General features: G+C 39.8%; 1 protein-coding gene across 2 annotated transcripts; it reads left to right on the top strand.

Annotated features, from left to right (window-relative positions):
• Positions 1 to 2,296: 2,296 nt before the first annotated feature.
• On the top strand, positions 2,297 to 23,918 carry LOC127416474 (ras-related protein Rab-15-like). 2 transcript variants are annotated; one of them, XM_051655864.1, is made up of 7 exons: positions 2,297 to 2,690; positions 14,850 to 14,910; positions 15,000 to 15,060; positions 15,503 to 15,580; positions 21,686 to 21,775; positions 21,923 to 21,988; positions 22,831 to 23,036. In XM_051655864.1, the coding sequence occupies exons 1-7, from the start codon at positions 2,567 to 2,569 to the stop codon at positions 22,891 to 22,893; spliced, it is 543 nt and encodes a 180-aa protein (XP_051511824.1). In that variant the 5' UTR covers positions 2,297 to 2,566; the 3' UTR covers positions 22,894 to 23,036. The 2 variants fall into 2 exon arrangements, with proteins under 2 accessions (XP_051511824.1, XP_051511823.1); XM_051655863.1 differs by having other exon boundaries at positions 2,310 to 2,690; positions 22,874 to 23,918.
• Positions 23,919 to 25,192: the final 1,274 nt, after the last annotated feature.

A 25,192-nucleotide genomic window follows, 5' to 3' on the forward strand; every position in this document is an offset into this window, starting at 1 on the left:
ATATTCGCTTTGGCGCCACCCTCAGTTTATGTTACGCTTTCTCTGATTCCATTGTTTACTGCCCTTTCATTCAACACTCTGTTCATTCAAATTGAATCACGCCCGCTACTACAAATGACCAAGTTAAGCATGCTTACCAAAATGAGTAAGCCAATCAGAAGCTCCATCCTTCAGTCACGTTATCTGATCAGCTAGATTTTAGTTTTGTGTCAACATGTTCAAGTTCACGTAACTAATGTGTTATTAAGCGCTAAAATGGATATTTGTAGTGTAAGCATCGATGACCTACGCAGATTTGGCATAGTTAACTTCAATAAAAAAATCAAGAACTTCAACAAGAGGGCACCAATGTAACGGGGTAAGGTGGGCAAGAAGGAGGCGGGAACCGGCTGAACAGTCAACATAAGTTTTAATAACATAAATGAACTCAAATCAACATAAACATACTTTTACAACAAAGTGAAGGAGATGTTCATTCGCAAGGAGAGACGCATGGATTTTGTGTTCCAGTAAAAAGATAAGTGTAACGGGTTCAGGATGGACAAGGAGAAGGTGGGAACAGGCAGAACAGTCAGCATAACTTTAATGATGTAAAAGAACTGAAACATAACATAAAACACATAGATGTGCGCACACACAGCGACCGTGTGTCTCTCTCTCTCTCTCGAACTGGCGCCCCGGCTCGTCTTTATCCCCCACCTGGCAGATTAGGTGACTCAGCGCCGGCCGTGCACCCTAACGGCTCAGCCACGCCCTCCTCCGGCATGACATACTCCCCTCCCCTCCCTCCCTTCAGGCCGGCCTTCTGCCGGCAGGTCTTCCCCGCCTCTCTGGAGCCCTGGGAGAGACTAGGGGAGGGAGAGGGGAGAGGGGAGAGGGAAAGAGCGAGGGGGAGAGACAGACAGAAAGAGAGAGGAGAGAGAGAAGCTTGCTTGCCGGTCCCCAGACACGCCGTCGCCTTGTCCTCAGCCACTCCTCCGCCCACTGTCGGACGACAGCCGCTCCTCCCCTTGTGGACGGCAGCGAGTCCTCTAACCCCTCTTCCTCTTCACACTCCTCTATCGCCTGACTCAGGCCAGGGAAGCCCCAGTGATGTACTCCCATCCTTTCCTGGAGGGGGGTGTTGCCCTTCTGGCTGAGTCTTCACCCCTCTCCGGAGCCCTGGGAGAGAAGAGGGGAGGGAGAGAAGAGAGGGAAAGAGTGAGGGGGAGAGACAGAGAGAGAGAGAGAGAGAAGAGAAAGAGAAAAACTCGTTAGCCGGACTCCATGACAGCGCATCCCTCCTCCTTCCTGGATTTTAGCACCAATGTAATGGGGTAAGGTGGGCAAGGAGGAGACGGCAACCGGCTGAACAGTCAATGTAAGTTTTAATAACATAAATTAACTCAAATCAAATTAAACATAAACACACAGACACACACACACAGTGGCCGCATGTGGCTCTCTCTCTCTCGAACTGGCACCTTCGGCTCGTCTTTATCCCCCACCCGGCTGATTAGCCCGATTCAGGGCCGGGTGTGTGTCCTCACGGTCCGGCCCTGCCCTCCTGCTCGTCACAGTAAGTTAATATGTTTATTAAAAATCTATGCGTGACAAGGAGGAGGGTGTGGCCGGGCCGTGAGGATGCACGCCCGGTGCTGAATTGTCCTAATCGGCCGGGAGGGGGATAAAAACTAGCCGGAGGCACCAGTTCGGGAGAGAGAAAGAGCCACATGCGGCCACTGTGTGTGTGTGTGTGTCTGTGTGTTTATGTTTTATGTATTTAAAAAATAAATGGGGAAAAAAAACAGGATGGCTGAAAAAGTGCATGGGTGAGCACTGTGTGTTCTAAGGACGACTGTTGCAGTCCTTATTTAGTGACGGCTATCTAACGTGCATTTTTAAAATCCACAATTCAGACATGAGTTTGTGTCATTTATGTTCAAGGGGGAAAAAAAGTATCTTATACTCATTTTCACCACAGATCTCATTGTAGGCCTACTCATAAATCGAAACTCCTTATTCGAAAACCTTTGGGAAATTCTTTAGGGAACCTACTCTACCGAGTTCGCCTACAAATTGACGTCACGGCTGAACGGCTCCATACATTTTTGCGTATTTGATCTAATAGCAATTTTTTTTTTTTTTGTTATAAAAAAACGAGATCCACTATGAATTTCTTACTAAAATATAGCTGCTGATATTGCACATGTAATTTCTTACCTTTTAAAAACGATTCTTAATCTTAGCTTGTAAAATATTTTACATGCATTTTTCAACTAGCTCTTGGTAGATCAAATTAATCTTGGTAGAATGATACTCTGTGCGGCAGCTTAATCTCCACCCATTTCATGAGGTGTGAAGGATGTCGGTGAAACGAATAGAGAGCGCTTTGTAGCCCACCGCCGCACCCACCAGATCAGCGTTATTTCAGCACACATCGCCGCTTGCTTTACCTAGACAGTTATTCGAGGATTCGGCAAACTGCCACGGACCGTTTGATGGAAAAAGCGAGAAGATGATACTTTGAAGAGGGTAGACATGGAAACCCGACGCTGAGTTCTTTTAATTGTCACCATACGACACCATGGCCAAACAGTATGATGTGCTGTTTAGACTCTTGCTTCTCGGAGACTCCGGTGTCGGAAAAACCTGCCTATTGTGCAGATTCACGGACAATGAATTTCATCCCTCTCACATTTCTACCATCGGTAAGAGTGCTACTTTCATGCATCCGTTCAAAGAGTTGCAGAACAAACAGGCAGCACATACCGATAAAAAACTAATAGCAGTTCTGGGCCATTATAGGCTATGAGCCGTGAAAAGAATGGCTTGAGAATTACACCACATAGTGAGACGCATTCACACAAGCTCTTCTAGTGCTTTCTAAGGTACCTGACTATCTCTGTACTGGGATTCTTAAAATGTCACATTTCTACGCCACAATCACAAAGCCATTAATGGAACTCAATAATAAGCTATAGAAAGATACAGATATTTACCATTTCAGATTATAGATAATACAATGCGTTAAATAATTCAAATGAATATTAAATCAGTAGGTTACATGAACCCGAAATGGCAATTTATAACAGTCAAGACATATAAAGTGCAGGTGCATATTATTGTCTTATACAAATCGATATTGGGCAACAAAGTGTCCTGTCAGCTGCCATTCCAAATCATGCATGCTCTTTTGTGCAAGGTCTATGTATAGATATGAAATAGAAAGTTTTAGAATTACTATCCTGAATTCTAGCTTTCAGTTTCAGCTGTGGAAAACCCTGTCTGGTTCACTGTGATATTGAAAGGTTTTATTGGAGTACTGAATACCATTTGGCTGCCAATGATAATTTCCTCGCAGCAACATTTGAGCTCTTCCAGCGTATGAGATCATTTTTTTATTATTATTTATTTATTTATTATTTTTTTATTGGATATTATGAAAAACAAAATTTGATGGTAGAAAAAGGTATTTCATAAACCTATCCACTTTTAGTATTTATAGTGTGCACTTAATTTAGTAGGACATTTCCCAGTGTGATGACCTCATGTCCTCAACAATTGAAGAGGATGAACAAAGATTTTTGTACACTGGTATCCATAACTACATCATTTTTTTTTCTCATACTCCAAAGTCTAATATGAATAGGGAAGGACATACTTTTCAGTTTCTATCAGTTCATTTGTTCATTTCAAATCAAACCTCACTGCATGCACACTAATAAGTGATGCTAATGTAAGAGTGAACTATGTTCCTAGGTTCATTATTTTAAATGTACTGGAGCATCATTATCACGTTTAAACAGACAGTTCACACAAAAACCCTTATATTTTAAAACCTGTATTTTCTTCTTCCATTGAACACAAAAGGAGATATTTAGCAGAATGTCCAGTCTTAAAGTTCAGTCTACTTCTCAAGAAAATCTTATCACGAAGCCTTGGAATATAGCACACAAACAACTTATATGGTGATTATTTGTCCTTTATGGAGCTTTACAGTATAACCATTGAAATTCCTTTTGGAAAAGAGCAGCTTGGATATTCGCTAAATATCTCCATATAGGTTACAACAAAGTGAGATTGAGTAAATTATTATTTTCATATTTGCATGTGTTACACCTTTAAAATGAAGCTTTTGAGAGTCTGATCCCATTCCAAAAATGTTATCCAGCAATTATACCACATGCTTTATTAGATGCTTTATTTGCTTTATTTATATGCTTTATTTTATTACTGCTATTTTGCAAAAGTTCAGGGTATGCTCTGATGTGTAGCTCAAATATCAAGTGGCTCGCTTTTAAAATAAGGCATAGCCTAAAATTCCTTCCCACTACCATAACCACCTCCTACCATTCCAGATGATGATGTCCCCCAAAATCAATAAGATATCAGAAGCACTGACTCAGACTTCCAGCATGCTATCTGTCCCAACAGTGTTCATTTAATATGCTGGGATGGATGTCTTTTGGCTAAGTAATGATGTGATGAAGAACAATTTTTAAATGCAGGGGATAAAAGTCTGACTGGTCCAAAGATATGGCTGGTGCCTTGCACTAAAACATGGTTCATTAAGCTCTAGTCCACAGGGCTATGACCCATATATATCTTGATACCAGGCTGTCAAGAATCTTAGTGCAGCACAGAAAATAGTTTTTACAGAGGAAGAGATGGTTGTGTGGAATCCAGTATCTTAACTTTTATTGTTTATTTTAAGCTTCTATGGTTTCTTTGCTTGTTAGTATGCAAAATTTTCCATGCATCAAGTTAAAGAGATAGTTTACCAAAAAAAAAAGAAAGAAGAAAATTCTGTCATTTACTCGCCCTCATGTTGTTCCAACACACTCTCGCAGTGAAATCGTCAGGATTCGAATGACTTTTCTAAATTTGGCTAATTCGTATGATATCGTGCGACTACACTCGTTTTAATTCCCACGACTTTCACTACAGCCAATGACATCGCTGAACATCGTTTACATCTAATACGCGACAATTACTTGCTTCTGTCACAGACAACAGCTTCCTATCATGTTTACACACTCTAATGATTGGTTAAGTTTAGATAAGGGGTTTGGGTAAGGGCATAATATTAATAAGCACGTCCTTATCGCCTTGTGCGCAAAACTCGCACTTACTTCCGCATTACACATCCAGGAATTTGCACGTGATGAAATCATATGAGTTTATGTGAACAGAATCGTGCGACATCACACGAAATAGCCACCTCGTAAATTATGTACGACTTTTCATGAGATCGGGTTGGTTGTTCCAACACTTCGTTTATTTCCACTGATTACATTGGGGTAAAAAAGCAGAGTATCATGCTTTTGAAAAAACTGTATTTTTATTGTATACAGTCTTCTTATTTTGTGTATACTGTATATTGTATATTATTAGGTGTATATTGTGTTGTGGAACAGATGTGTAAACTGTGTTATGTATAAATCAGATGTTTATTGTAATTGTCATACTGCTATGTTACTTGGAACCGCAACTAAGACTTTCACCCTCTGTTGCACTTGTGTATATGGTTGAGTGACAGTAAAGGGATTTGATTTGATGATTTTGATACCTGTATGACTTTCGGTCTTCAGTAGTGCACAAAATGAGATTCTGGACACAATATTGCACAGTATGCAAAAAAGATGCAATGAAAGTGAATGGTGACTGAGGTCATTTGTCTAACACCTTATTTTGTGTTCCATGAAAAGAAAGAAAGTCATGTGGGTTTAGAACAACACAAGGATGAGTAAATGATGACAGAATTTTTGGATGAACTGTCCCTTTAATTTGCTTCACGGTAACGTGCTGTTGTGTTGAATTGTTCTTGCTATATATATCAGCTTTTAAATGATTAGTTGATGCTAACAAATATAGAAAGATATGAGCTTCATTTGTTTTTAATGTCAGTATTTTTTCAGAGAATTTAGTCTAGCAGTTTGAGATGCTGTCATCACCAGAGTAATTGGACAACTTGTGTTTAAATTTGTACTTGCTAATCACCATAGCCTGCCTGTCTGTTTTCCTGTTAAAATTAATACCATTTCAAATTAGCCACTGTCTCAGAAGGGAAGTGTCAAAGCGATGATTTAATTGTTTCAGCTCTGGCACATTATGACAAGTTTAAAACTCATTACCCTCTTTTGGATGGCCATTACTGAAGATGTACTTTAAATGCCTTGATATTTCTGGTGTCCAGAAACCTGATATTATTGGTTTTAAGGGTTTTTGGTGAATGATTCAAAGAAGGGATGTGACAGTATTTTGCCCTAAATAGATTTTATTTTTCATGTAATGGCTGATAATGGATAAATTCCTGGTTTTAAAAGTAAATAATAATAGTAATTTATTAAATAAAACTATCATAATTATTATCTTTTATTATATATTTTATATAGGTTTTTTATTTGATATATTTATTTATGCAATACAGATGACTGATGTATGTCAATAACCTGTAATACGTGTCTCGTACCAAGCCCTGATATTTTCTTCTGCGGTACATACAAGTTTTATGCTTGTTGAAATCATCATTAGGTTTGCATAAAGGGTTAGACTTTATGACCAGGTTTAGGTCTGGGTTAAGAATGAAACTTTATTATGAAAAATCATAATAAAATTGTTTGTTGGTATACGTTTTGTACTAGCCAGTTTGTACGATTTATTGTGATTTCACTATCTCATAAGACTGGGTTGGCTTCCAGAAGTAAATATCCAATATCGACCGATAGAATATAATAAAAAATAAAAAAAATCACTAATATTGGCTTATAACCAAAATGACCATCCTAACTTGGAAGCTGGAATCTTAAAATAGAGGCCATCAGATTTTCCCTTGAGAAAATAGAGGAAATATGGCCTAACTTAGAAACCTATTTTTATTTCCTTAAAGGTGAAGTTAGATATGGTCAGATAAGTTGTGAGTTTCACTTTCATGGTTGTATTTTACAGCATTGTTGTTGTCCTTTCACAGCCCAGTGCCCATGATTCTGGAAGACCGAGAAAGGGAGAGGCAGTTCTTTCATCATTTTCGTGCGCCCAAAGCCATCCAGTTCAGTGGCTGTAGTGATGACCTCTCTGTGTGTCCCGTTTTGAAAGCTCAGGGCACAAGCACTACTGCTTTATTTAATGTAGTTTGAAAAAGAGATGGCTACGGAGTTCTGTAGATGGTACTGGGTGGCATTCAAGATGGTTTTGTACCAATGTCCTATTTTTGTGTTTCCTATACTTGCTTTCAAGTAGTTTTTTTAATGTGCGTGTTGCCTGTATCCAATTCCAGCCATTAAGAATAAAAATAAACTAGTAGTTCTAATCAAATTTTAGTATCACAAATTTTGGTCAGTATAGCAAGTTATTAAAAAGGGTGATTCTAATACGACGGGGAGGAAGAGACGGCTCTCTTACACAAACAAACCTGCACAAACCTGCTCTTAGGCCAGATTCACACTAAAACGTTTTTGGAGACTTGATAGTCTCCATTTTTGCTGGAGCAAAACGCTGTTCCAATGTGGATAAGAGGTGTACATGTAACAAAATCAATGTGTTTTCAGCCAAAAAGGTATTAGTGTGGATGTGGCCTTAGTCCTCAGAAAGACACAGTGGAGTGATACGAGATACATTAATCCAGCACAGCAAAGTAGGAAATCAGTTGCCTGGAAAAACTGTCATTTATACGGTGTAGCTGTCATTATAAAAAATATATATATTTGACAATAAATCCTGAGATTAACCAATCAAAATCAAGTATTCCAGAAAGTCATGTATTAACAGATTTAATCAAATGGCACAGCTGCAAAAGGAAAGAGAATTTTTAAAAGTATAGTTCACCAAAAAATTAAAATTCTCTCATTTACTCACCCTCATGCCATCACAGATGTGTATGACTTTTTCTTCTGCAGAACATAAATAAAGATTTTTAGAAGAATATCTCAGCTCTGTAGGTCCATACGATGCAAGTAAATGTTGACCAAAACTTTGAAGCTCCAAAAAGCACATAAAAGCCGCATAAATATAATCCATATGACTCCAGTAGTTTAATCCATGTCATCTGAAGCAATCCGATCGATTTTGGGTGAGAACAGACCAAAATGTAACTCCTTTTTCACTATTAGTCTTTACAGCAGTCTCCTTAACGATCATGATTTCAAGCTCGATTACAATGTGTCAAGCACTAGGAAGTGTAATCGAGCTTGAAATCATGATTGTGCCTAGAGACTACAATGGCAAGATGTACAGAGAAAAAAACTGTTTTATTTTGGTCTATTTTCTTACCCAAAACCAATTGGATCGCTTCAGAAGACTTGGATTAAACCACTGGAGTCGTATGGATTACTTTAATGCTGCCTTTATGCACTTTTTGGATCTTCAAAGTTTTGACCACCATTCACTTGCATTGAATGGACCTACAGATCAGAGACATTTTTCTAAAAATCTTTGTTTGTGTTCAGCAGAAGAAAGAAAGTCATACACATCTAGGATGGCATGAGGGTGATTAAATGATGAGAACATTTGTATTTTTGGTTGAATAATTTCCTTTAAGAAAATGAGATTAATTTATGAAATATTGTCATTGAATGCAGGCATTTATTTATTAATAAGTAAGCTCCAGATGGTGATATTCAGGTCTTCTTATAAGACTGTTTGACTGGACACTTGTGTGCTGTCTTCTCTAGCAATTCTCTCTTCAGGTTTGACACTTATATAGCAGATGGCTAGATATTAAGAGTTTTGTACAGCTGGAATAAGCTGTTTCAGCAGGCAATTGGTCTCACAAAGAAATTTGATTTATCACACTGCAGCCAGAACACATAAAAAATAGAAGACACCTGGCTACTGATGTTTTAGAATGAAGCGTTCAAAAATATTCTTGAAAATAACATTTTCTAGCAAAACAACTTTTGCAGGAGCTGGAGCATCTTGCAACAAACCTTATTTTACTGTGGCTTAGTGTTAATTTCTTAGCATTTTCTTGTCCATCTGTGCTTTATAAAAAGAGTTGATTGGATCACGTGACGCCATGCGAGAAGCAGACGTGTGAATCACGAGCTCTGCGCACTTTGCTGTTTTTTTTTTTATTATTTTGATGTTATAATCCAGTTTCGATTCGATAAACCCAGTACATATTTGTTCTTTGAGGTAAACATGGCAAAGAAGTCAAAATCCTCGGGCTCTGGAGACATTAAAAGACACTTACATGCTCAAGATGAAACCTCTGGGCCTGCAGACCGCGGACTCGATTTGGAAAGCGCGACGGGAGAAGAAATCCAGCGTCAACTGTCCAATATCTCAGTGATGCTGACGAAGGTTGTTGTTGACTTGGAGGATCTCACAGTAATACGTCGATCGATTACGGCGATGGAAACAAAATTCTCTGAGTTGGTCACAAGAGTGACAGAAGTTGAGAAACTGATCGATTATCTGGAATCATCGGAAAGGGAATTATCCGCTCCAAAATAGTCGTGGAAAATTTTTTGGGAAAACTTGAAGATTTGGAAAATAGGAGCCGAAGGAATAACATACGAATTGTTGGAATTCCTGAGCATGAAGAGGGCAGAGATATGGTGAAATTCCTTGACGAGCTCTTCCCGAGTCTGCTCGACATAACAGGCCATAAGCTGGAAATCAAGCGAGCTCACAGAGTCCCGGCTCGCAGATCTGCTGAGGGAGACGGCCATGATCAATTCTGGCCAAATTTCTGAAATCAACCGATAAAGATCTCGTGTTGCACCAGGCAAGGAGCAAAGGAAAGCTTTCTTGGAAGAATCACAATATTTTCTTGTTCTCAGACTTTGCGAATGCAACAAGAGAGAAACGCGATCGATTCAAGGAATGTAAGAAACTCTTACATCAACGGAAGATCGCTTTTGCACTGATGTTTCCGGCCAAACTGAGAATAGAAATGAAGGATGGTCACAGGGTATTTACGTGTCCAAAGCAAGCACTGTTTTTTATAAAAACAATGGGTGAGTAAGCCATTTGGGGTTTTTCATGTAGCTCCAGAGTGGATTAACTCGCTGTACTTACTCTGGCTGTCTGAGGAAGCTGGGTGCCATTTTTGTTTCTTTTTGTGCTGGCTCTGTCTAGAGGCTGGAGTTTGTTTTGTGGAATGACTCCTTCAAGAAACTTTTGCATGGACGGATGATTGCTTTTACACTGAAGTTCCCGGCCAGATTGAGAATGGACACTAAGAATGACTGAAAAATATCTTCATGCCTACACAAAGGATGTCTTTTATAAAGTTGACGGACTGAGTAAGTCGTGGTGTATTTTTTTATTATTATTATTTTTTATGCAGCCTGCGAGTGAATTTGACTTGCTCAATACAGCATTCGAGAAACCGGGGCGTCTGTTTTTTTGTTTTTTTGTGTTGGTTGCGCCTGGCGGCTGGAGCTTGTTTTGTGGAATAACACTCTTTTGGGTCAGTTGTGGATGAATCTGTTCATTCTTTGTGCTTATGTCTCCTGTTGGCTGGAGTTTGTTATGTGGAGTAATTTTAAGGGACATTAGAATGATTACATCATCCGCTGAACTCATAACAGCTGGCTCACTGAACACTTGTCTGTCTGTCCGAGGAAACTGAACGGCTTTATATCAGCTGGAGTTTATTTTGTGGAGGAACACACCTTTGAGACAGTTCTGTGAATGAATCTACATGTGCTTTTTGTTTATTCTGCCTATTGGCTGGGGTCTGTTTTACAAAGTATTTTCTGTTATGTGGTGTTTGTTGCCTTACAAAATTTGTGCAGAAGCACCGGACTTGAATAATCAGACGGCAAAGTTGTCGCGGGGGCTCTCGTAGGCGTACAATGGACCTTTTGAGTTTAGAGGGATTGACGCTGGTTGGCGCTGTCGTGCGCGGGGTTAATGCGCACGTTTTTTTTTGTTCGGGGGGAAGTTCGGGGTTTGATTGTTGCAATAATGTTGGAATGTGGTCTGTATAATCTTAACACGATGTATTTTTTCTATTATATCAAAATGTCAAATGTTAATATGAGTGGATTGTCTCTATCCACATGGAATGTGAATGGGTTTGGGCACCCCATAAAAAGAAGGAAAGTTATTTATTTTCTTAAACGTAAATATGATATAGTGTTTCTTCAAGAATCGCATCTTTTCCTGCAGGAAGCTGAAAAATTTGAGAAGATGTGGGGTGGACATGTTTTCTTTAGTGCTGGCTCAAGTAAGAGCAGGGGAGTCTTTACATTGATAAATAAACATCTACAATTCAAATTTCTCAAACAGATTAAAGATAAATCAGGAAGAGTTATTGTTTTAGCAGAAATTCAGGGGCAAAGTTTGTTTCTGGCTAATATTTACACAACTAACGCTGATGATCAAGGCTTTTTTAAAGATCTTGAAGGGATGTTGCAAGACACTGGCACCCCTCATGATATAATATTAGGAGGAGATTTTAATCTATTGATGGACTCAGTCCTTGATGATAGTGAAGCAAAAGTGTGTAAGCCCCCTAGAGCAACATTGACGCTTCACAGAATGTGTAAAAATCTTGGTCTTACAGATATTTGGAGACTTTTGAACCCATCTGGGAGGGACTATACATTTTTTTCATCAGTCCATAAGATTTATTCTAGAATAGATTTCTTTTTTTTTATATCTAAATCCCTCATTTCATCTGTTGTTGATTGTTCAGTTGGAAACATTTTAGTCTCAGATCACGCCCTGGTGAGTTTAGAGGTGTTGGCACATACGGAGAAAAATAAATCATATAGTTGGCTCTTTAATATATCCCTTTTGCAAAATCCTGATTTTCAACAAATGTTAAAGGCTGAAATCAATGTCTATATGGAGACAAACTGGTCCTCAGTATCCTCTGTAGGTGTGGCTTGGGAGGCATTTAAGCCGGTTCTTAGGGGTCGGATCATGCAGTATGCCTCATTCATCAAAAAATCCAAAGCACGAGAACTCGTGGAATTGGAAGAGAATATTAAAAGTGTCGAGGCAGAGCTGAAGCACCGAATGTTGTCTAATGCCCTCAGAGAACTGACCCGTTTGAAATACAGATATAATACTATTTTGTCGTGGAAAGTGGAGTTTTGGTTATTCAGGGCAAGACAGTCATATTTTGAGTCGGGGACAAAGCAGGAAAACTTTTGGATAGATATATAAAACATATTTGGAAATATATGGGTTCGGGAATACTTTTATTGGATGGATTAAGTTACTTATTAGACACCCTGTAGCAGCGGTACAAACAAATGGATTAATTTCAGATTATTTTACTCTGAATAGGGGCACCCGGCAGGGTTTAATTAAAAGGTTTTTGAGTGATGTGGGTAGGTGGGCTTCATTACATTTATCGATGATTGGGAAGGTTAATGTTATGAAAATGAATTGTATTCCAAAATTCATCTACCTGCTACAGTCTTTTCCTATAGATGTCCCCCTCTCTTATTTCAAACAATTTGATAGCATAGCGAAGTCCTTTATTTGGAATGGAAAACGTCCCAGGTTACATTTCAATAAGTTACATAGAACGATTGACAACGGTGGGCTAGGCCTACCCAAGATTTTGTTTTATTATTATGCATTCGGTCTTAGACATTTGGCTCATTGGTCACTTCCACCTGAGAGAGCCCATCCCTGGTTTTGTACTGAACAGGAAGTTCTTGCCCCTATTTCGCCATTGCAAAGCCTTTCGATCAAACTAACCAGAGAAGTTAAGTCACACCCCGTTATTTCGCATTTGCACATGGTTTGGACTAAAGTGTCCAGAGTGTTTAATTCGGACATTTATTTAAATGTTGCCTCAAGCATATGGCTGAACCCTAAATTACATATTAATAAGTCCCCTTTCTGTTGGTCAGAGTGGATTGGGAGGGAGGTTGCTACACTTGGTGACCTATATGAGAGTGGAGTACTGAGATCTTTTGATAATTTGGTTCAACATTTTAAGATTCCTAGATCCCAGTTCTTTAGGTTTTTACAGCTGCACCACCTGATCTGTACTGTTTTTGGGAGTGGTGTACACCCCCCTAAAGCGGCAGATACTTTGGAAATGGGGATTACTTCTTATGGGAAAGGCCATGAAGCTTCTGTGTATTACTCCCTGTTAATTCAGAGTCTGGGGGATGGAGCTTCATCTTCTCTCAAGAGATTATGGGAGAAAGATTTAAACTTGGTATTGGAGGAGGGAGTGTGGGCTAGGATCCTAAAAAGCATCAGGTCTGCATCTAGAGATCCGTCTGATGCAATTTAAGATTTTGCATCGGTTCTACTGGACCCCCTCTAGATTGGTCTTAAAGACTCACCCACCTGCTGGTGATGCCAGTCAGAAGACGGGGACACAACCCATGTTTTTTGGGGTTGTATTAAGATTCAGGAATTTTGGTTGAGGATCCAGCGTTTTGTGTGTGACGTACTGGACACTTTGTTTTTATTTTGCCCCAGACTTTGTATTTTGGGTGATGGAGGGGTCCTGAATATAGGAGATAAATACACGAAAATCTGGGTCCTAACCAGCTTGATGAATGGCAGACAGCTAATCCTTAGGGGATGGAAGTCAACTGATGCACCCTCATTTCGTGAGTGGTGCACCGAGTTGGGTACAGTGGCAGCTTTCGAGGAGATGACTTCCAGACGGCTGGGGAACCTGTCGATTTATGGCAGAAAATGGTGCAGTTATTTGTCTCATTTGGAGAGGTCCTAGTGTGGGGCAGTGGAGGGAGAACATTTTTTATTTTATTATTTATTTATTTATTTATTTTTATTTTTACTATATGTTGAACTTTGTCTTTTTTTATGTACTTATGTACTGTTGTGCTCAAAAGTTTGCATACCCTTGGGGAATTGGTAATATATGTACCATTTTTAAAGAAAACATGAGTGAGAAGGCAAAACACGTTTCTTTTATTTCTTATGGGATTCATATTCAACTGTAGGTTATAACAGAATGGCACAATCATAAAACAAAACATGGCAACAATGAAAAAAATGAAATGACCCCTGTTCAAAAGTCTGAATACCCTTAGTTCTTAATACTGTGTATTGCCCCCTTTAGCATCAATGACAGCGTGCTGTCTTTTGTAATAGTTGTCTATGAGGCCCCAAATTCTTGCAGGTAGTATAGCTGCCCATTCGTCTTGGCAAAATGCCTCCAGGTCATGCAAAGTCTCTGGTCGTCTGGCACGAACCGCACGTTTGAGATCTCCCTAGAGTGGCTCGATGATATTAAGGTCAGGAGACTGTGATAGCCACTCCAGAACCTTCACCTTTTCTGCTGTAACCACTGGAGGGTCAACTTGGCCTTGTGCTTAGGGTCATTGTCATGCTGGAAAGTCCAAGAGCGTCCCATGCGCAGCTTTCTTGCAGAAGAATGCAAATTGTCTGCCAGTATATAAGTATATAAGGGGTTATAAGTTGATTCCAAATGCATAATTTTGTGGTTACATTTATTTTTGTCTGTCTTGGAATCAATAATAAAATGTTAATAACAAATAAAAAGAGTTGATTTCTTTCATGGCTCAAAGTGCTCGTTATTTCACACCATACAAAAATGCAATACAAAATCATACTCAGATTATGGATTACTCCGCTGTTGGCTCTCAAAGTACCTCTTGGCCATTATTCTCGCTTCTTTGGCTTATTTAAGTCTCTTAGTCCTGAAGTCAATCAGCTCTGTATTCTCAGACCATTTATCAGCACAGTTCACTGCCTTTGTGAGTCTGATTTTAATGGTTCAATGAATTTCTTCATGAGAGCATTGACTGCACTGAAAGTTTTAGTTTGAGTCTGCCGTAGAGCTTCATCTGCTAAAGATGATTTAGCAGATGATTTGTGTCAATATTAGGAATGAGAAGGCGCTTTTTTAAATATTTGAAATCTTTATGAAATGTTTTGCTTTACTCCTTCAGGTGTCGATTTCAAAATGAAGACCTTAGAGATAGACGGCATTAAAGTACGAATACAGATATGGTAAGTTTCTTCGCTGTGATGGTCTTGTATTCTGCACTAGAGTTTGGATTACCATCGGTTTGGTTAATTAGATCTCTCTGTGTTTGTAGGGACACAGCAGGTCAGGAAAGATATCAGACCATTACGAAGCAGTACTACAGACGAGCACAGGTGAGCTGCCTTTTAACACATACACAAACTGATTTGGAGTATGAGTAATTGTGGCAAGAAGGAGGGAGGGGCCGGGCCATGATGACACCCGCCCGGCCTCTAATCAGGCTAATCAAGCCGACAAGAGGGATAAAGGCGACCGGAAGCAGCAGTTCGGGAGAGAGAGAGAGCTACAGGCAGCTCCCTGTATGTGTTTATGTTTGTGTCTTTTTGTTTAATTAAATATTACTTTGATGCTTTGCCCGGTTCTTGCCTCCTCATTTCCGGGCTTCGGCACCAATGTAACAGGGCCATCACGGCCCGGCCCCGCCCTCCTCCTTGCCACAGTAATGTACAGTATAGTAATCAAATTGAGAATTGAGGTAAGCAATAGGTTAAGATGCCCTTTGGTTACCATTGTGTGTCATTGTGCTGATAAAAGCTCATTTGCATGTATCAACAGGGCATCTTTCTGGTGTATGACATCACAAGCGAACGTTCATTTCAGCACATCATGAAGTGGGCCAGTGATGTAGATGAGGTGAGCATACACTACAGATGCGTCTCGGGTGATCTGTTCACATGTGGTCAGGTGAGACACAACGCTGTTTACACCTGGTTGCTTAAATACGTCTCATATGACCGCTTGCGATCGGATTTGGAGGGAAGGGACTCTGTTTCATGATGACTATGTCAATCACTATGTCAATGTGTTCCTGCATGATAATAAACCGCAACAAAGTCAGAAAGCGCAAAAACAATGGCGCACTATCTCTCCCAGATGCAGCTGAAATTTAATCTAAGCAGAAACGCAACATTTCGAGCAGAATTGTCCATTATTTCAGTGGATTAGTCGAATTAACCTGAGCTGCAGATGTTCGTGCTTCTAATAAGGGTCCCTGCTTGTTGATTTCAGACACACTGAAGAAGATCTGTGAAGTTCTCTTGTTTTTGTATATATCCGCTTTTTTATTTTTGCGATTGGACGGTTATTTCCTTTTAAAGCCTGTTTAAACCTGCAAAGCTTAAACTCTTGTTTTAGCACAGCAGTTAATTGACAGGTGAAGGGTGGCGCTTTGCTGCTGCTGGGACGCATTCAGGACAGATTAGTGTTTACACATTAAATGTGATGCGGTTACATGCGTTTTTGACTCCGTTTAGACTAGCACTGACCACGTGATCCGATCACCAAAAACGCATCATAATGCCAGATGGAAATGGGGTCTAAAAGTCAAAAGTCTGGACCCACATGACTAAATTTGTTCTCGTGATCGTAAAAACCTTTTAAGCAAAATGCGAATGCTTAAATGCTTTCAATTAGTTTAGTAGAAAACAATAGAAATATCAAAAAGAAATAAAGAAAGCCAGATGGGTTTGGAACAACATGAAGTTGAATAAATGACAGAATTTTCATTTTTGAGTGAACCAATATTTTAACATTTATTTTGGTCACTACAGAATTCCCCTACTACTATGTGTGTTATTTTTTGTGTTGGGAAGATTACCTCTGAAATGTTGTCTGGCACTGATTACAAATTACAAAACTAAAATCAGAAATGTAATTTGGATTACACTTTTTAGGTAGTACAGTCTGATTACTTTTTGATTGCATGTTTTGATGAAAATCTTATTTTAAGTGAATTACAGTAAGTACAAATTTACACTTCTTTACACACTTTCATTAAACATTAGTAAACATGATAATGTAATCGATATGTAATCATTTAATCCATAAAAAGTAACTAATCTGATTATGTACATTTAAAAATGTAATCTAATAATTTAGTACTTATTTGTTGTAATCTGATAACACAATCCAGAATACATGTAGTCCATTACAACCCTACACTGGTATTTCATAGTTTTGATGACTTTACTCTTATTCTAAAATGTTTTCATTACTGTACCTAAATATAACTCATTTTTAAATCTCTTCACTTAAATCTGTCTTTCAGTTTTCCTCCCCCTCTCTATGCATACATATATGAAGAAAATAAGAGAATTATACATGCACACACAGTCTTAGAAATATTTAGATCTGTGACCAGTTCTTTTTATTTTACATTACAAATCCTATATTGATATTTTGTTTTCTGTGACATTTATTTCACAACAATGAAACTCTAAACTACTTATTTTAATGTGCCAAAAAAGTGATAAATACACAATTTACATTTATAATATGTTTTGCATATTACAGTTTGAAACATTGCCTCCACTCTTTAAATATGTTTCCCACAAGAGGAAAATAAGGAAAACTTAACTGGATGGATAATCTAATGGTAAAAGTCAATGAACACCACTGGTTATTGTTCTTACTGAAATCATTGGACTTTATGAATTCTAGACCCTATCCACATTTTTCCTACATCCCCTGATGCTTAAAGAGAAATATGGGCATTACTTCCATTGTCAAGTAAACACAGCTGTTGTTACAATGTTCGTCCATTCATTCTTTCGTTGCGGTGTTGGGATTTTGAGGAGAGCGTGTATGATTTCATTAGGACATACATCAATCACTATATCAGTGTGTTTCTGAATGATAATAAACTGCAAAAGTCATAAAGACAAAGAAAGTGCAAACAAAACCAGCGCACAGTTTCTCCCAGATGCAGTCGAGATTTAATCTAAGCACAAGTGCAACATTTCAAGCAGAATAATATGTTGTTTTAGTGGAGTACCTGTGTTAGTTCAGCTTCAGATGTGTGTGCTTGTAATCTTGTCACCCTGCATGTTCAAATCGGACAGACACACTTAGGAAGAGCCATGAAGTTCTCATCCATGGGTATGTAATCGCGTTTTGAAGTTGTCCAACTGGACTGTTATTTCCTTTTAAGTCCACATATAAATTTAAACTTTTGTTCGGCAGGTGATTGACTGATGAGAGGTGGTGCTTTGCTGTCGTCCAGGACGCATCAGGACGGCGTTTAAACCTCAATTGCGATGTGGTTTTTGACTACCTCTGTATGTGCTTATTGTGGTCCAGTCACAACATTTTGTACCCTATTTACAACTATATTTAATGCAGACCATTTGCTTACCATTACGTAATCAGATTACTTTTGAGTAACGAGTAAAGTAACACTTTTTTTTATTTTAGACCATAATTGTAATGACACACCAACACAGGAACTGGAGATGAACACAGGTGCAGGAGTTTACTGAACAGAACATAGAGGAAACTAGTAAGTAGCGTGAGGTGAGTATTCAGGCAAGTAAACAGTCTTATTTTTATTTATTTATTTTTTTTCCTCCCAATTTGGAATGCCCAATTCCCAATGTGCTTTTTAAGTCCTCGTGGTCATGTAGTGATTCACCTCAGTCCGGGTGGCGGAGGACGAATCCCAGTTGCCTCCACGTCTGAGACCGTCAACCCGCGCATCTTATCACGTGGCTTGTTGAGTGTGCTCAACTCACCACGCGCCCCACTGAGAATGAACCACATTATTGCGATCACAAAGAGATTACCGCATGTGACTCTACCCTCCCTAGCAACTGGGCCAATTTGGTTGCTTAGGAGACCTGGCTGGAGTCACTCGGCACGCCCTGGGATAGCAAACTCCAGGGGTGGTAGCCAGCGTCTTTACCACTGAGCTACCCAGGCCCCAAGTAAACAGTCTTATTAACACAGCCTTGCGTAAAACCAGAGAACATAGGTAGAAGGCGATCAACTGATCGCCACTAGGATCCACAGATCTGTATTTCTAGTCCAATCCTTGCAAAAACAGGAAACAAACTTCAACCAGGTTTCAGACTCTCAGCATCCATAAACTGGAGGAGTAGGTCAGTATTTAAAGGCATAATGCACATTCAGGTTTTTCAAGTCACTTATCTTGCACATCCAGAGCAGATCGTTGATACACAGGTAAGTTGCACACAGGTAAGTTATTTTCCTCTGAAGCAGAGCAAAAGGCGTGTCCTAGGAACATACAAGGCCAGATGCTGGTTGAGTGTGAGGTTAAAGTGCAAGTCCAAACAGGGCGAGTGACTGATGGAGTGAGGGAGAGAGAGCAGAGTGTGGCGTTAGAGAGGGAGTCCGGTGGATCCGTTACAGAACCCACCCGCTAAAGGGCGACTCCTGGTGCCAAAAGATGGGGGAGGGCAGGAGGACACAGATGACAGGGGAGGATCCAGGAGGATGATCAGGAGGGATTGGCAGAAAATCCGGTGGCCAGGGAGGAGTCTGTGGATGATCAGGAGACCAGGGAGGTGACCATTGGGCAAGGACTGGGTCAGGAGGCTTGGGAGATGGCCATAGAGCAGGGACAGGATCAGGAGGCCTGGGAGGCAGCCACAGAGCAGGGACAGGGTCCGGAGGCCTGGGAGGTGGCCACAGAGCAGGGACAGGGTCCGGCGGTTTGGCCGCAGGAAGTGGAAACTTAGGGGGCGGAGCCATAGGCAGATCCAGAGGCGGAGCAGCAGGAGTAGGGACTTGAGATCCCAATGGCGGAGCTGGAGATGGGTCCGGAGACGGAGCAGTCGGAGGAGTCTCAGGATGAAAAGCGGGCGGTGCCACAGGAAGAGCAAGAGTTTGAGTCAGGAGGTGGAGCTTCAGGGGGTGAGGGCGGAGCCATGGAAGATTCAGAAGGCGGAGCCGAGGGAGGCTCGACGAAGGCAGGCGGAGCCGTGGGAGGCTCGGGGCTAGGAGCCGTTAGCGACTGGGAACTGACCTCCGTGGTCGTGAGCACGGGCAGCAACTGGGGAACGACCTCCATGGTCGTGAGCACGGGCAGCGACTGGGGAGTAGGAACCCTTCTCCTCTTATTCTGGACAGCTGGGTGCATTGTTACAGGGTCGGTCGAGGCTACTGGCATTGGCTCTGGGACGTTCGAGGCTACTGGCATGGGCTCTGGGACGGTCAAAGCTACTGGCATGGGCTCTGGGATGATTGAGGCTACTGGCATGGGCTCTGGGACGGTCGAGGCTACTGGCATGGGCTCAGGGACGTTAACCGTGGCAGGTATGGCACTGGCTCGTTAACCGTGGCAGGCATGGGCATTGATAATCAGTGAGGAATGGTCTTCATGGCTCTACGTACCGACATCAGTGGGGGATCATTCACTTTAGAAGTGAGTGCAAAAAATAACGGGGTAAACTCCATGGTCTTCGAAGCAGGCGGCGGTGGTGGCACAGGGTTCCCGCCATAGCCCAAAGTGTATGGGGAGAAGGCTGGGAGAGGAGTTATCTTGGGGGTGATGGGAGTGACCTTCTCTGTCCCGCGTGTCGAAAATGGCGAGGGGTAATGGATGTCCAGCGTGGCTCGGACATAATCCGAAAAGGAAAGATTCTCCGCCTCCGGAAGAGCTGTAGGTCTATGAAAGTTTAGTCCCATTCCAAAGATGGCTCTGAGGTATGAGTCCGATATAGTAGTTTTAGCAGCGAGTTGGTAAAACTTAGCTGAGTATTCCTGGAGAGGAAGATCCTGCCTAAACAGTTCCATGAACGCCCCCGTCGGCTCCATGCTCTTGGTTGACGAATAAGCTCCGTGAGCGGATCTTCATCCGTAATGGCGGCAGCTCCCGCTGGGTTCTTTTTCAGTTTGGCCTTTTTGTAATGACACACCAACACAGGAACTGGAGATGAACCCAGGTGCGGGAGTTTATTGAACAGAACACAGAGGAAACTGGAAAGTAGCATGAGGGGATTATTCAGGCAAATAAACAGTCTTATTAACACAGCCTTTCATAAAATCAGAGAACATAGGCAGAAGGCAATCAACTGATCGCCACTAGGATCCACAGTTCTGTATTTCTAGTCCAGTCCTTGCAAAAACAGGAAACATAACTGCAACCGGGTTTCAGACTCTCAACATCCATAAACTGAGGAGCAGGTCAGTATTTAAAGGCATAATGCACATTCAGGGTTTTCAAGTCACTTATCTTGCACATCCTGAGCAGATCGTTGATACAAAGGCAAGTTACACACAGGTAAGTAGGTATAATGCAAACTCAGGGTTCTCAAAATCACTTATCTTGCACATCCAGGGCAGATTGTTGATAAACAGGTAAGATATTTTCCTCTGAAGCAGAGCAAAAGGTAAGTCCTAGGAACAAGGCCAGACGCTGACTGAGTGTGAGTGTGAGGTTTAAGTGCAAGTCCAAACAGGGTGATGATGAGCTGCAGGTGTACATGATTAACACTCAGGTGAGTGAGAGCGGGTGACTGACGGAGTGAGAGAGAGCAGAGTGTGGCGTGAGAGGGGGAGTCCGGTGGATCCGTGACAGTAATATCGGAGTTATTTTTTTAAAGAAGTAACGCGTTGCTTTTGTACACCTCTACTTTCCCTGTATTGCGTGAAATCGGGAGTAGAAGTGTGCAAACTTCGGGGAGGAGACGTAGTGCATGATGGGCATTGTAGTTCTATAGAGTGTGAGGCCAGAGACTATTTAGCAGAGACGTGTCACTTCTACTTAAATGAATGGAAGAAATTGGAACGCCCAACCAGTCTTATTACCAGCTGTAAACAGGGTCTAAAATGACTGCAGCCAGAGCTAAGGAATGCAATTGAATGACTTCCGGCGGAAGTCCCACCCAAATTTGTTTCCCCAGTAAGACCCACAGGAAAAAGGTGGATATGAGATATATAATAATAATTTTGCCTGTCTGATCTGTTAAGTTTTTTTTCTTTGGTTCTGTCCCTGATCAGTATGCCCCTGAGAAGGTGCAGAAGATACTTGTTGGGAACAAGTCTGATGAAGAACAGAAGAGACAAGTAGCTACAGAGCAGGGGAATAAGGTTGGTACCTTTGCACTTCTTTGCACTACATCTTTCATTCATACCACACAGCGGCCATTTACTGTGAAAAATCTTAGTGTCTGTCTGCTGTTAAATACTTCCTGCAGACATCTGTGTGCAACTCTTAATCTCCTTTGTTTGCTTCAGCTCGCCAAGGCTTATGGGATGGACTTTTTTGAGACAAGTGCCTTTACCAACCACAACATTACAGAGGTACACTGTTTTCTGCATTCATTAGATTTTTTGCAAGGCTCATACGTTTTGGTTAAAGTGGCAAAGCTACTCTGATGCAGCATTTTGTTAAAGGGGTCATGACATTGATTTTGTTTTTATTATTTTAAAATGTTCCTTGAGGTTACTTTATAATATTAGTAAAGTTTTGGGGGGGGTTTTGCACAAAAAACAGGCATATATTTGTAAAACATGATCATTTTTTCACTCTCATTCTGACTGTTTGTCAGAACCGCTCGATTTTGGTACTCCTTCTCCTTTAAGACTTTGTTATGATTGGCTCTCTGCTCTTGACTGACCTGCTCTCTCATTGACATCTCACTGCTCACCACAACTGGGTGGGGCTACAGAAGTGATAAGGTAAAGTAGTCGTTGATGTGTTGTTGTCAAGGCAGTCTACCACAATGTGATATCACAGTGGGGAGGAAGTTCAGAACAAGTTGTTTAGGCACCTTGGTTTCAACAAATGCTGTTGCAAATGCAAACGCAAATGCAAATGCTGCAGTGAGGAGGAAGTTTTGAGTTCTGAAACTTACAGTATGTTTTTAGAGTACAATGACTTCTTAAATGCTAAAAGATCAAGGAAAATTGAATTCCTCATGTCGTGACCCCTTTAATGCAGAACTAAAACCTAAACTTAACTACACACTGTTCTTTTGCTGGCTTGAAAGCACTATTTTTTCCTTCATTAAATGCAAATGTACTTTTCTGTATTTTGTTTTTGATAATTAAAGAATGTATTCACAAGGGGTGTATTTTTGTTCATGCTACCCTCTGATAAGTTTTTGTTTACACATTTCTATTGTCTGTTTTCCTGCCTACAGCTATTCAGGGTTGTTTATTTCTTCTCCATTTTTTTCTTATCAGTCTTTTACCCGATTGGCTGAATTAGTCTTACAAGCCAATAAGAAGGATCTTGATTTGTTGGGAAGCTCAATCAATGACGAGTTCAATCTGGCTGTTTTGGAGGAGCAGGAAGGATTGTGTAATGCTGGCGACAACACCCACAAATCCTGCTGGTGCTGAGGACAGGAAGAGACTTGACCACTCTTTCAGTTCATTTCCATATTTATGTTGCTCTGTACATGGAATATTCTTTTACTTAAGCCAAAATTATTAGTAAACTGTGTTTTGTTCCTTTAATGGCTTATTTCCTGTTCATTTTTATTAATATTATTTCTTATTATAATTTATTTTATAAATGGAAAGTGAAACATTTAGGAATACTTCTCTTGAATCAGGAAGTACTTCCAAACATTTTTTTTTTTTTTTTTTTTTGTCAGTTTGAAAAAAGAGGACAGTACAATGCAAATATATCATTTAGATTTATTATAATATAATTTACAGTATATATTAAGACCACTCAGTCAGTCTTATATTTATTAAACAGATTTAAAGCAATGGATCATTTAAGTTTCAGGCAGCATTGGCAATATGCTTGATTTTACTGTGGTTGTATGGCTGGAGCACCCATGTTAACATGTATTATTCCTTCTTGTGTTATGTTATGGGACTTAATGGGAGTATGTTTGATTTCACTGGCTTTCTATATAATTCTCTGAATACTGAAAAGGACAGGGTAGGCATGCACTTACATTACTTTCAAAGAATGATCTTTCAAAGTTATAAATCTATTCTTGGGTGATAAATTGATAAAGCTACACTTTCCTCACTGTAACAATATGAACGGCTTGTTTTCTGTAAAGGCACTGTAAAAATGTCACTAAACATGCTGCTTACCAGTTCTGGTGCACTGTGATTGTAAATTAATGCAAGGGGTTTTATTGTATTACTCTTGAGGTCATTACAGAAAATCGTTAACAGATATACAAAAATGTTATCATTTTTATCTATTAATAGTACACCTCTCTCTCTCTCTCTCTCTCTCTCTCTCTCTCACTCTCTCACTCTCTCATCAATACCCACCATTTAGTTGATGCAATTTGGAATTTTTCAACTTGATGCTAAAAATTATTCTGGAAATGTTGCAGTTTAACATTCATTATAGTAACTGACTCTTATTGCTGAGATTAAACTAACTGAAGTTCGATTTATATCCCACTTTGATCAATGTCTTTCTCATCCCATTAAATTGAAATTAAGTTACATTTATGCAGATTGAACTGTACTGATCACTAATATGAGGTGCATCACTGCAGTGATATTTGGGTTGTTTTGCATATAATTCATTGTATATTTTACTGTTGCAGTATATATTTGTGCAGGTGGTATTATACTATGTTGATTTGAATGAACTTTTATATAATGCTGTTATGTTTACCTGTGCAATTTGAAAATAGTTTCATGAAATATGTCTACAAAAAAGTAGATGATTTAAATGCATAAGTAGTTATGTATATATATATATATATATATATATATATATATATATATATATATATACACTACCGGTCAAAAGTTCTGAAACACTCATTCTTTATTATATTTTTTTTTTCTCACATTTTAGAATAATAGTATAGTCATCAAATCTATGGAATAATATAAATGGAACTATGGGAATTATGTTGTGACTAAACAAAATCCAAAATAAATCAAAACTGTGTTATATTTTAGCATCTTCATAGTAGTCACCCTTTGTCTAGAATTTGCAGACATGTACTCTTGACATTTTCTCAACCAACTTCTTGAGGTATCACCCTGGAATGCTGTTTAAACAGTATTGAAGGAGTTTCCATCTATGCTGGGCACTTATTGGCTGCTTTTCTTTATTATTTGGTCCAAGTCATCAATTAAAAAAAATGTATTTTTTTTTTAAATTAAATTTTAGTTTTATAATGAAATAAATTTATATGGTGGCACAATTATATTTTTGTCTACAAAACTAATTTCAAACATTTAAGCATACGCCTTCAGATCAAAAGATTTTTAAGATCATGAGAAACATTTCAGTCAAGTGTTTCAAAACTTTTGACCGGTAGAGTGTGTATGTGTGTGTGTGTGTGTGTGTGTGTGTGTGTGTGTGTGTGTGTGTGTGTGTGTGTGTGTGTAACTACAACCCCAATTCCGAAAAAGTTGGGACAGTATTAAAAATGCTAATAAAATAAAAAAGGAGTGATTTGTAAATTATATTCACCCTTTGCTGTACTGAAAGCACTACAACTTCACATTATATGATGTTTTTTCCTTGTGAATTTAATAGATTTTTGAAAATGTAGTCATTTCAAA

Source organism: Myxocyprinus asiaticus, chromosome 25, assembly GCF_019703515.2.
Source record: "Myxocyprinus asiaticus isolate MX2 ecotype Aquarium Trade chromosome 25, UBuf_Myxa_2, whole genome shotgun sequence".
NCBI classification, from domain to species: domain Eukaryota; kingdom Metazoa; phylum Chordata; class Actinopteri; order Cypriniformes; family Catostomidae; genus Myxocyprinus; species Myxocyprinus asiaticus.

Excerpts from the sequence above, each read along its gene's own strand:
- LOC127416474 (XM_051655863.1), top strand. The coding sequence starts at position 2,567 with ATGGCCAAACAGTATGATGTGCTGTTTAGACTCTTGCTTCTCGGAGAC. Across the intron at positions 15,061-15,502 it reads AGTACTACAGACGAGCACAG|GGCATCTTTCTGGTGTATGA; the intron begins GTGAGCTGCCTT and ends ATGTATCAACAG. Across the intron at positions 21,989-22,873 it reads CCAACCACAACATTACAGAG|TCTTTTACCCGATTGGCTGA; the intron begins GTACACTGTTTT and ends TTTTCTTATCAG.